Here is a 13,498-nt window from a genome sequence, read left to right as displayed (position 1 = left end):
AGTGAAATGTGTACTCTACTAACTGAATTAGAAAGGGAACTAGTTAAGCTCCGGTGTCATCTTTTTCTTTGGAAATGGTGAATAAAAAGAGAAAAATGTTCTTGGGATAGCACTTCTATTTTAATAATATATTAGGTAGGAAAGTCAAATTTCCAATTCAAAGAAATTATAACCAATGGAGTATAACGTTTCAAGGATAGTGATAGAAACAATATTTAGATTCTAGTGTAGAAAAAATCCTGTTAGATATAAGAAAAGCTGGTAATATAAAGTGTACAATTAGAGTCAGGAATGGTTAAAACAAACTTTCAAGCCTTTCCTAATGATTAATCACTTAGATAGTTTCAAATTTAAGCAAACTTCAAAATCATAATATATAAATATCTGTCACATGAAGGTGAACTAGATAATTTTATGGGAAAAATATAATTTGTGCCATTAGTATTTTCATTATTCCAATCGAAATTCAATTAAAGACAGCTTCAGTGCAGGAATAAGGATCCTAAAGAAATGGAAAGAAATCAAAGTCCAACCAGATGAATGATGAATGATGATGTGAGTCAGGAAAAAGTGAGCTTAATGTGAATGTTATAATCATGCTCATCCTTATCATCAAATGCCAAATTAAAAAATCCACATAATAGAAATAGAAATTATAAGTGATACAAACCATTTTTCTGTTGAGTTTTGTCATTATATCTCGTGCAAGTGTAAAAAATGCCTAAAGGTAAAACAAAAAATTTCATTATTATATATTCATAATGTTTCAAAACAGAAATGGAATTTTGAAAAGTATTTCATTATAAATATATTACTTTAGAGTTTTTGAGAAAAGAGCATAATTGTAATCATAGTATGCACATTAATGTTCCATATTCTTTACAATTATATCACAAACATTTCAAACTGTCTTTCATTCATTCATTAAATATTTTTTTGCATGTAAGATCTGATACAAGTTATGAATAGCTTCCTCAGTACATCAAGAACAAGGCAGATGTGCTGATGTGCGAAGTAAAAAAAGAAAGATAGCAGCACCCCCACCTTCCCCAGAGCAGGTCACAGTGCCTGGTCTAAGGAGATGCAATTATTGTTTAATGAGAGAATGAATAATTATGCAGTACTCTAGCTCTAATATCTATCTTTGCAAAAATCTCTCTCTCTAATTTCTGACTGTTAACAGTATGTACAATCTTCTGTGTCTTATCAACTTATATTATCTATTGACCCATACCAAGTATTTTTTAAGCCTGTCATCACTTTTTGTTTCTGCAGTCAAGAACTCCTACAGTTTCTTCAATTGTTCCCCTGCTAAACGCACTGCTATGTCAGCCTCATTGTTTCCAGCCACTCCTGATCCCCAAAAACTGTTTAGGAAAAGTATTATTTGCAATCCAATTAAACAAAACTACTAGTGATACTCATGATCAGTATCTCAACGTCACAATGGTTACATATAAGTAAGTTTCTAAGAAAGCTCATCTTAGTGTTTTTTTTTTTTTTTTTTTTATGGTTGTAGATGGAGAGTGTGCCTTTATTTTGATATGTGGTGCTAAGGATTGAACCCAGGGCTTCACAGTTGCTAGTCAAGAGCTCTGTCACTGAGCTACGCTCCAGGCCTCATCTTAGTTTGTATGAGGCTAACCACACTAATTTAAAGCTTTGGGGAAATTGCTAACTTCTCTAGAACACCTGCCTGAATAAGCAGCTCAAGCAACTCTTCATTCTATACTTCCAAAACTCAATGCTCCCTCTAAGCCATAGCTGTGATCAGGGTGCAGGCACTAAAAGAGACCAGGCCTGCTTCATTAAGCCAGGGTACAGAGATCATCCTGTGTGAATGATCCTACAGGGCCATCACAGTGAGCAAGCTTTTCTGTTTCTACCATTCATGCTGAGCTAAGGTAAGAGACTGCCCTCTTTTCTTGTAGAGGGAAATCCTTTTGTGGCAAGCAGAAGGAAGCATTTTTCTGCTTAACTATGCTTGTATAAATAAATCAGTAGAGACTTCCTGTTTCCCAATACCCATTAGCCAACTTGAAAAGATGAGTGTGTTATTTAAAACAAAAAAAAAATGTTCTGATCAGTGTCCACTGGCAAACAAAATTATTTAAGTCTTGAGTTTTACCCTTCATGTTATGACAGTGAATAACCTAAGAAATTAAATGTTGAGGAGGCCAAACATCTGTATTATTAAGTGAATTATTTATTAACACATATTACATGTATTATTTTTTATGATCAGTTCCAAAAATTTTTTTTAAACAAAGAAAATATTGGTAATTCTGCCCTTGGTAAAGAAAACCTATTCTTAGAAGACTTTAAAAGATGTGATTTTCTTCAACAGCTAACTTAATAAAAATTCATTAAAGCTACTCTCTGACAAACTATCTTATTTTTACCTAATGTCATAATATTACAATGTATTGTGCTTAACCTACTTCACTGTGTACAAAAAGGGAATTTGTTCAATAAAATAGCAGTTTTATTCTCTCTTGGGATAATACAGACATGAAAGTAATTTAACTTGTCTGCTACAGGCTACTACAAGGTGACATGAATGATGACACATGAGCAAAAGACACCTCTTGGCCTGCTTATCCAGGATTTCCAGCTTCCCAAAGAATTACACTGAACTTAAACTGAACTTCTATTTCCTATTTGGTAAATTTTAATTGACAATCTTAAAAAAAAAATCTTTGTGAGGTCTGGACATTAGAAATTCAGCCACCCAAATACCATGTGAAAGTCACAGTGCACAATATGGAGATATGCTCACAAAAGCCTTTTTCACTTGGTCAGAAAACATCAAGGCTTTGAGAATCAATCACTTGAATGTGGGCACATAAAGCACTGGTGCCATTACCAAACATTTTCTTCTTACCTCTTCTACATTTGTACTGGATTTTGCACTGGTCTCCAAGAATTTAATCCCATAGTCAATTGCTAACTGAAAGGCAAACAGAAACCTTAAATCCAGTGAAAGTGACTTGAACATATTTATATTTTTTAGGTTTTTCAAAGTCCCCCAAATAGGTTATCAATTACAGAACTCCTGTTGTTCTCAAATTTCTTTGCTTTCTTCTATTTCATTTGAAATTTAATAATTTAACTTAATAGTAAATGTGGCATAACTTTCATTTAATATACAATGTCAGTACTTCTCTTTGTTCTACTAAACTTTTGGTTCTCTAATATACAGACAAGAAAAATTATGAGATGAATTCCCACTCTTAACATAACTTGGGATTCATTTATCCTTTATGTTTTCTACAAAGGTACAATTCTCCAAATCACTTTTTTTTAAAATTATTTTTTAAGTTGTTGATAGACATACATATATTCATTCATTCATTCATTCATTCATTCATTCGTTTATTTATTTATTTATACATGGTGCTAAGAATCAAACCCAATGCCTCACACACGTCAGGCAAGTGCGCTACTACTAAGCCCCAGCCCCAGCCCTCCAAGTCACTTTTAATTATTTTTAAATGAACTGGTTTATACTATTGATTTAGAAGAATTGTGAATTCTTCCATATTTCCATCTACTCTCAAAGAGTTCCTCAGTTCACTTACCACACTAAAATTAAGTGAATGTTTTTAGGGGAAAAGTGTGCAGTCAGATTAAAAAACAAAATGCATTTTGCATGTATCCCTGAAGAAAAAGGATAAAGCAAAATTCCAGGACTCAAAAAGGGAAACCTCTTAAGTTAATTTAGAAAATGCCATAGAATTAAAAAGCTACAAAATATAAATTTTTGCTTTATAGGACACTAAATAGAAAAGCCTACAAATGACATATCTATAGCTTGATCAGTTACAAAAAGTTTATTCATAATGGCCTAAATCCAGTGTATGATAGAATATTCTTAGAAAATAAAATAAACTGGAAAATGATTGTTGAAACTCTACTTATCCTTTTTTTCCCCCTCCAAATTGTTTTAACTTCAAAACTTGGTTTTTCACACAGATCTGGAAGAAACAGCCTGAACTCTAAGCTGCAGAAAATCTTAAAAAGGATCAATTTGTATCTCCCAGAAAACATTAGCAAATTCTTTAGGAGTGAGTCATGACGACACAGTATAAGGAGTTGGATCCTGAATACTAATTCACACCATTCAAGTATGGATTACATCTCTTTGTTGCTGACTCCATTCTAAAGAATTAAAACACATATTTTAAAAACTTAGATCAATAATTAAATAATATTAAGAAAATGAAGACTTAATGTAAGTAGATTCCAACTTTTATTCAATTCAAATTTACCTTCTCCCCTCTCTCTTTTGACACTTGTCTTTTGTCATTCATATCACATTTGTTACCAAGGATCATTCTTTCAACATCTGAAGAGGCATGCTGCAAGAAGAAAATAGTACACTATAAAAACAGCCTGAGAAAAATCACAGCTATTCAACAGGAAAATCCTAACCTGTCAGAAACACATCAATGTATTTAATAATAAGACAAATAATCTTTCATTCAACACAAGGCCTGATTCAGATGGGAGGAGGGGAATGCTACAGCTTAGAGCCTTGCAGAGCCTATATAAACTCCTTCCCCATAGGTTCCCAGTCATCATTCTCATGGCTTTTTGTACATAAAGACATGGGGTGGGAGTGGGCGGTAAGCGCGGGGAGGGGGGACCAAGCAAGACAGAAAAACATGATAGTGATCCAGTGGAGAAATATTTTGGATTCCGAACTATTTAAAAATTAAATTTATGTGGATTAATATAAACGTGAACAAAGTTATTTCAGAGTACGATTTCTGAAATGTCAAAAGTATTCTGGAATTAAGCCAAATTTCAAATACCTTCATTTAACATGGAGAAAATGAAGGGAAAAAGTTGCCAGAGTAAAAATATAGTTTAGCTAGTCACACAGCAGGTAGAATTGATAAAACTGGGAATTAAATGTCCTAATTCTGATTCTCCTTTTTAAAGGCTGTGCAAACACTGGCAAGTCACTTACTTCTGGCCTCAGTTTCTATATGAATAAAATGGGGACTAGGATAAAATTATTTCCAAGATCTGGCCCAAGTTTAAAATTCTGTGAAATTGCTCCTCTGTGTACAACCCACAGCAATCAGACTGGCAGCACCAGAGATCTTCATGGAGTGCAGAGAGAGGGACTAGCCTTCCTATGTCCTACATCTCTCTCAGCAGCCTGGCTGCCTTAGAGAAAGACAGAGGGGCCTTATATAGTAAGCACTCACCAGGATTCCTCTCCAGTATCATCATTCTCTTTCCATACATACCTCTTCAATGTTTCTTATCCAATTTTTAATGTTGTCAAAGGATTTTTCATTTGTGATGTCATACACCAGCATAATTCCCTATAAGAGGAAACAAAAGTCTTTATATAGTACTTCATATATTTAAGTTATAGTATATAATGTCAATGTACTCCTACCCTCCAGAAACCTTTTGTTCCTTTTTTCTTTAAAAAGGGATTCATAATGTATTTGAAAAGTACAGAGAAAAATAAATTCTTCCATTGCTTCACCATGTAAATAAATACTCTTTATCTTCATTGTTAACCTTTAATGAATTAGTGATTGTGGTAAAGGTAATACACCTCTTCTACCTGACCTCACATGATAACAATCAGCACAAACTGGAACTGAAGGCAAGTTTAAGTTAAAATAAAGGTAAATTAAAACGAGGAGGTAATCACTTCCATTCCAAGTAGAAATCATCTTGCTTCTTAGTTCTCCACTAAGAATGAGACTACACTGCTTTAAATTTTTTATATAGGTTAATCAAAATGTCATCATTTATTCTAAGTAAATTATCGACACTTAAAATATAATGTATTTGTTATGCAGGTGTAATGAAAGGCCCTGTCATCACATTTTTAAAGATCCCACATCTGGTATTTCTAAAAGGTTCATCTAACATTTGCAAGTTAACAAGTCCATAATCTATATCCTCAGACCACTTTTTGATTCTACATGCTAGATTTGCTCACCATTCAACAAATATTTAGTGAGCATCCACTATATGCCTAATACAATAATACTAGGTGCTAATAGCAATGAATAAGATAGTCAAGTTCCCTTCCTCTTGGGGATGGCTAGCAAAGAAAACAGACAATGAACCAATAATTATACAATTAATTATAATTTTGATAGCTGCTATGAAGAAGCATGAGGAGCTCTAAGCTCACAAGTCAGGGATGTAATCTTAAGCTGAATGAAAAGCTGGAATAGTGAGAGATTTCTCTGATAAAATGACATTAAAGCCAAGGTCTGAGGACTGAATAGACTTACACTGGGAACAAGGGGTTAGGGATAGGGTGAAGACAGGAAGCCCATGGATATCTGGGGCAAATAGCAGAAATAAAAATATCTCACTGGAATGGAAGGCCCAGAGCCCACTGGAGGGAAACAAAGACAGCTGGGCAACAATGCATAGATCTACTGAGAATAGGGCACAAGATGAGGCCAAAGATATAGACAGGGCTAGAAGTTCCTTAGGTACCATTGTCAAGACATCAGTCATTACATTATCTCCTTCAGTCACCACAAACTAAACTAAGTAAAATATCAGATTGTTTCAGTCCCCTCCTGAATCTTTTGTTGGGCTCTATGAGCTCAATTGTTCAACCTTCAAAGACTCTAAGCATATTGAATTTCATCATAATTCAAGGCTTCAACTTGGTTGGGCCCGGCTTGGGCCTAATTCATTTACTTAGCTATTTTTTGGGGGGTGTGGAGGGTGTGGGGGCGTTAGACCCAGCATTCTATCACTAAACTATACCTCTAGCCTCTGGCTTAGGCCTAAAAGCCAGAGATAAAGCCCTGATTTGGGCCTGAGGTTCTGATTTGGGTTCTTTGCTTCTAAGCTGCCTTATTCACCACTGTATTCCCAGCACCACACATGACTTGCCCAGAGTCAAGCAATATAAATGCACTGAAGAGACGAGACATTTTAGAGAGGAAAATAACCAAGTAATGAAGTTATGATAACATGGATAAGGCCAGAATATAGCAAAGAAAGACCTGGCAGTAAAGATTCACCAGATTCTAAGTCTCAAAGAGTCTTGGATCATTCAGTTACTTCCTGACAAGCTGGTATAATGTTGGTCAAGGAGACACCAGAGAAATGAGCCATAAGCAGGGGATTGGGGGGAAGAGGTTGTGAGAGATAAGGGATGATGGCAGCAGGGCTGAGTGACAAAGGGGTCAAGAAATAGACACTTAGTCACGGGGCCTGTGGTCTACTGAGATTGTCATGAGGTATTAATAAAAGGGAAAAAAATCTCAAAAATATATGAACACCTCAGAATGCAGAAGAATTCTAGAATATCTACAAGCTAATTGTCTGATTATTATGAAGACCAATGGCAAAATATAGTTATTAAACCTAACACATCACCCGAAAACCTTTTAAAATATCTTGTTTTCACATTTAAAAAAATTATTTTCTCTCACTGAATTAGATTCCAGCTTGACTCATATAATAAGAGTAAATGAATATTCATGTTTTACTTTCACCTCAAGAGTTATAAAACCCTAAAACACACTCACCATGGCTCCTCTATAGTATGCTGTTGTGATTGTTCGGAATCTTTCCTGACCTGCTGTGTCCCTAAAATTTGAAACAAAAGAGAGAACAGTTTCAAAAGTCATCACAGCATCACTGAGAAGAGGCCTCACACTGGAGGAGATGGAATTCTGGTTTTCTCATAGTGAAGTGGTCGCAAAGGAGAGGAGAATGAGACACAAAGAGAGCCCACTGTGCATCTGTGAGCTGGAGGCAGTGGCAGCCATAGGAGCCTGTCAGAAGCTCAAATGACTTGGAGGAAAACCTTGGACCCTGCTGATAAAAGCAGCAACAGAAAATACACAGGTCCTGCTAGGAACTGGCATAGTCAAACACATGTGGGAGGGAACAGGGAATAGTTTTCAATTCTTAGACTCTCAGAGGTAGCAATAATCCTTCTTATAAGTGATTAATGATTAAGGCATTTTCCTTTCTTGACTGAACGTGTGACTTCTGTACAAAGCAAACAACTGAACTGGATTTACTACTGTGTACATTCTACTTAGCAAACCATAATAAAATAGATCTCCCCCAAAATATTTTCAGCAGTGGAGTCCATGATTACATGGGAGCCTAAAGCTTAACACATCATTCTTGATGATGTTTTCAAAGACTTTCAAACATGAACACTTCAAAGTTATATAAGCTTTCACATATTCTTGTTTTTTGTCTGGTGGCACACCATTAAAATATATTCTGATGGGCCAGGGTATAGCTTGGTGGTAGAGTGCTTGCCTATTATATGCAGGGTCCTGTGGTTCAATGAATGCTCAGCACTGTGGTGGGACAGACAGATGACAGATAGACAGACAGACAGACACACACACACACACACAGTTATTAATTAGTAGTAATCCTATAAAAGAAGTCAAATTTTCTTAATATTTGTGAAATCAATATTCTCATATTTGCTACTTACAGCCAGAACTAATTTGTTCCCTGTGCTACTCAAACTAAATTGTACAATTTAATTGGAAGGGAGAAAGAGGCATTTGTGGAAATACATGAGGAACCAAGGGAAATATAGTAAATGAAAAACAATAAATACCTTAACATTTATATATACCTTACAAAACACTTTCACATTGTGCTCACATGATGCCCATTACAGCCTAGCATGTGTGAAAGTATTACATCATCCTCATTTGCAAAAGCGGATACAGGCTCAGGAAGGCTGGGGTCTCATCTCTGCCACTAAAAAAGCTTGAATAAGGCTCAAGCTTTTTTAGTGGCAGAGATGTACAGCACAAGTTTCACATCAATGCCTGATAAGCCCTATCTTGTCATTCTTTCGCTGATTAGATACACAGGGCACTTGTTTTGCATACAGCAAACAAATCATGGGGGCAAAAGATGTCAAGCACTTTTGAGCAGGTTAACCATATTTTCTTTACATACACTACTAATTTAGAAACAGCTTTGCAGTAAGGATGGAAAAGAAACCCTGCTACACTAAATGTAGGTTGTGAAGTCTGAATGGAGACTATTTTTCTGCTGAGAGTAATAATAGTTCAGGGCCATGATGTTTTGGCTACTATATTAGTTCATTTTGTATTACTATAACAAAATACCTAAGGCAGGTCATCTCATAAGGAAAAAGAGATTCATTGATTCATTAGGCTTGGGATATAGTTCAGTGGTAGAGAACTTGCCTAGCATGTATAAGGCCCCGGGTTTGATCCCCAGCACCACGAGACTGGGGGGGGGGGGGGGCGTCATGTGCGCAAGCCCAAGTGGGGTAGCTTTATTTAGCTCACAGTTTTGGAGGCTCAAAAAAACACTATCTCAGCTCTATTGATAGTCCCCTTAGCTGCATCATATCATGGAGGATGGTAGTAAAGGGAACACTTCAGGAGGAAGGGACTGTGCATCTCAAGACAGGAAAACAGAGTGAGTCAGGGGTCAGGCTCAGGATTTCCTGACAAATTGCTTTTGTGAGAACTCACTCCAGGAGACCAGTATTCCCTTTTTGTGGCCAATGCCCCAAGTAACCTAAGGTCCTCACACTAGGACCCACTTCTTAAAGGTTCCACATTTTCTCCCAGTCACACTGGGGAACAAGCTTCTGACACATGGATCCTTGGGAGACAAACTGCATCTAAACCACTGTAGCTATTCTATACTAAGTTCTAATCAGCTAATCATCCACGGACTCTGAGAAACATTCCTTATTGCTATGATCAGGACTGCCTAACACAGAATCAGAAATTCTTTTTATTGCCCTCTTTAAAAATTATTTTTATATCTTTAAAATATTTTTTCTTACTAAACATCAATAGAGGAAAAGGGCAGCCTATGGGAACCTTCACAGTATTTTCTAATGAAACATACGGGGAACCACTAGATTAGCCTACTACATGAATTTGACACCATGCTCCAGGACATTTGGATGGTTGTCCCAGCATTATCACTAACCCAGCAATATGCCACCTCAGATTAACTTAACCACTCCAAATCCTAGTCTCCTCCTCAATTAAAGAAGGGCTGGAGGTGTGCTTCAATAAAATATTCTAGTTCTATCCTAGTTTGGAGATTCAAAGGAGAAAAAGAAAAACTGAGGGGCATCTGGGTTGGTTCTACAGTTTAGCTATTGTGAATTGTACTACTATAAACATTGATGTGGCTGTGTCCTGTAGTATGCTGTTTTTAGTCTTTTGGGTATAGACAGAGGAGAAGGATAGCTGCGTCAAATAGTGGTTCCATTCCCAGTTTCCAAGGAATCTCCATCCTACTTTCCATATTGGCTGCACCAATTTGAGGTCCCACCAGCAGTGTATGAGTGTACCTTTTTCCCCACATCCTCGCCAACACTTATTGTTGTTTGTCTTCATAATAGCTGCCATTCTGACTGGAGTAAGATGATATCTTAAGGGTAGTTTTGATTTGCATTTCACTAATTTCTAGAGATGATAAACACTTTTTCATAAATTTGTTGATTGATTGTATATCCTCTTCTGAGAAGTGTTTGTTCAGGTCCTTGGCCCATTTACTGATTGGGTTGTTTTTTGGGTGCTTAGCTTTTTGAGTTCTTTATATACCCTAGAGATTGTGTTCTATCTGACGTGTGAGGCGTAAAAATAAAGCTGATATGTATTACAGGATGAAGTTATGAAGTCTGAAGTGTTTCAAAACCTGAAACTCAAAATGTTCCAAAATCTGAAATCCCAAATATCAAAAAAACAAAACAACAAAAAAACTTATATGTGCCAACATACAAATGTGAAATTCCACACATTAAGTTTTGTTTCATGTACAAAATTATTGAAAACATAGTATAAAATGAAACCTTTTGTAGGAGGTGGGGCCTAGTAGGAGGTCCTTGCATCATTGGGAGAATCCCTTAACAGGGATTGTGGGACCCTGGACACTTCCCTGTTCTTGCTTCCTGGCTCACAAAGTGATCGGTTTGCTTTTTATCATGTGCTCCCTGACATTGCCATCTGGTACCCTCTGGATGGCAACTAATGGGTCTGCCTGATCTTTGAATGCAATCTCCAAAACTGTGAGCCAAAATAAACCTTTGCTCTTTATAAGTTAATTGTCTCAGATATTTTAATATAGTGACATGAAGGTAATAAAGAAGGGAAGCAATAAGCCCAAAGTCCTTGATTTAGAGACACTGTGGCTAGAGCCTAGCTCTGTATTTTCTGTACAGGGTTTGTACTACTTAACCTTTTGCCTTATCTGATTTCATAGTTGTAATAACTGCAATGAATAAGTAAAATACATGTTTTAGGATTTAGTTTCCTCCTGCATAAAATTAGAGCTTGGAAAGAATGAGCTCCCAGATCTCTTCTGGCTATCAGAGTTAACTGTATCATGCTTCGCCTTCCCACTCTTACTGAAGATACCTTTGAAGGATGCTAAGTACTTACCCATTTCTCCTTGGTTCAATAAAGAAAAGATCTTTCGGCTATCATAAGATGCCTTTAAACCATTATAACTCACATTTTAATTCTCACTCTCAATTCCCAATTAAAATAGAAACTGTGTGTGTGTGTGTGTGTGTGTGTGTGTGTGTTTTCCCCCACCTCCGGTACTTACCATATCTGAAGCTTAATTTTCTTTCCATCTAGTTCTATCGTTCTGATTTTAAAATCAATTCCTGCCAGAAAAACAAAGAAGGATATGCTAAGTTTCTTCAAATCGAATCCAAGTCTTATTAGGAAGAGGACAAAGATTTCTATTGAAAAGAAAGCTCTCCAACGCACTGGAAAATGTGAGCACAGAGAGGGTGTGAATGGTATGTTTCCTCTGAATACAGGCTGAAGAAAGGAATGCTAATTACTCTGCAAAGAATTCCCACACATGTTAAATGCAACGTATTATATGCCTCATTATTTTGACACAAATGGACCACATTCTGCAAAGTTACATAATTTAAATAGAGAACATGCCATATTTTCTACTTCCTGAAATACATTTAATAGCAATGTTTCCTACCCCTCAACCCCCATCCTTTCCTAAAGAAGGCCATGGGACCTCTCTAAAATGTCTCTCTTCATCTTTTTTCATTTCTTTCTTTGGAACCTGCAACTAAGAAGAAACAAAACAAAACAGCCTATTTGATGGCAGGGGAGAGAAGCCGGCATTTTATACAGTTAGCAAGCATTTTATATACATTTTAATAAACGTCCCCATAGATTACTGCTTAGAAGTAAAAAGTCAGAATGGTTTTTAGCCCTGGCTGAACTTCAGAATTACTTGCAGAACTTAAACAAATAAACAAACACAAAAAGAAAAAAGAAAAAACAGAAAAATACCTCATGACTAGTGCCTCCTTCCCCAAATTCTGAGATTCTGTCTTAACATATTAAGAGTAGTTTTGATTTGTTACAATTATTTGCAATTTCTCTAATTGCAAATAATTGTAACAAATAATTTTGAGTCTTAGGCAATCATAGCAGCCAAGCTTTAGTCAAATCAGGTTTCATTAAGGCAAATGCCAAGTTTTAATCCATCAAGCTATCTCTGTACCTTGCTTCTGTTTTCTGTATGTCACTTCCCCCTTTATAGTCTCAGATTCTGTCTTAATATATTAAGGGTGGAACCTGGGCACTAGCATTTTTAAAACTTTCCAGATGATTTTTAACCTGAAGCCGGAGTTACGAAATGCTCAACAGAGCCTGATAGATGCCATGTGAAAGTCCTTTGGGGCTCTGACACTTCAAAAGTTCAACCCCTCCCTCACATACTTCCCCTCATTCTGGTAGCTCAAAACTTATTTATGGATTTCTACTACAAAAAAACCACACAGCCACAGCCTTTAACAATTATCAGCATGCTCTGTCATATTTTAGGAATTAGCTTTCCGAGCAGATCAACTGGTGAATACAATCCAGTAGCAATTTGCTAAATGCTTATCATCTGGCTACTCAGCTTTGTTTTAGATTTCTCTATTCTTTTGCATTCTGCACAGTGGTTTCTAAGACATTTTGAAAAAAAAATGTAAATTATGCGTCTTCTAGATTATTTTGAACATTAACTGCATTTGAGGTGAGGGCCTTCAATAGGTATGTTCCTTCATCTAGAGACTGAAAGTACCCAAAGAGGCTGCGTCTCAGCTCCAGCTTTAAATACCACAGGCTTAAACCAATCCTCCCCCCACTTCTTCTCTTAGTGGTACTTTTCCCTTAGAGAGCCTTTTTAGGTACTCTTGTAAATCCTGACAAAGACAAAAATCACACTCAGGCTAATCTAAAAAGTCACTTCTTAATCATTCTTTCCCCTACTGATAACCATGGACTAACAAATACAATCCGATACCCAATATCCCCAGGTTACATGGTTCACATTACTTCTAAGGTACCTCCCTCAGTACTGCAGTATCTGCAGTGGTGACAAAAATTTACTTCCACAGCATAAATGTTATTGCTAGAATCCCACAGAATTTATTGTTACCATCACTAATTTCAGACTGAATAAGCAATGATTTTTATTGTGATTC

General features: G+C 36.3%; 1 protein-coding gene across 1 annotated transcript in view; it reads right to left on the bottom strand.

Annotated features, from left to right (window-relative positions):
* Positions 1-13,498, bottom strand: part of Rab8b (RAB8B, member RAS oncogene family) — a 64,009-nt gene that overhangs the window by 4,350 nt on the left and 46,161 nt on the right. Inside the window, exons 2-7 of the mRNA XM_026384890.2 lie at positions 11,596-11,656; positions 7,536-7,596; positions 5,262-5,339; positions 4,272-4,361; positions 2,885-2,950; positions 671-721 (exon numbers count right to left, since the gene is read on the bottom strand). Coding sequence (XP_026240675.1) covers positions 671-721; positions 2,885-2,950; positions 4,272-4,361; positions 5,262-5,339; positions 7,536-7,596; positions 11,596-11,656 — 407 coding nt within the window. The remainder of the gene's footprint in view (positions 1-670; positions 722-2,884; positions 2,951-4,271; positions 4,362-5,261; positions 5,340-7,535; positions 7,597-11,595; positions 11,657-13,498) is intronic.

Source organism: Urocitellus parryii, chromosome 6, assembly GCF_045843805.1.
Source record: "Urocitellus parryii isolate mUroPar1 chromosome 6, mUroPar1.hap1, whole genome shotgun sequence".
NCBI classification, from domain to species: domain Eukaryota; kingdom Metazoa; phylum Chordata; class Mammalia; order Rodentia; family Sciuridae; genus Urocitellus; species Urocitellus parryii.
The sequence above is the reverse complement of the archived record's forward strand: the minus strand, read 5'-3'. Positions and strand labels throughout refer to the sequence as shown.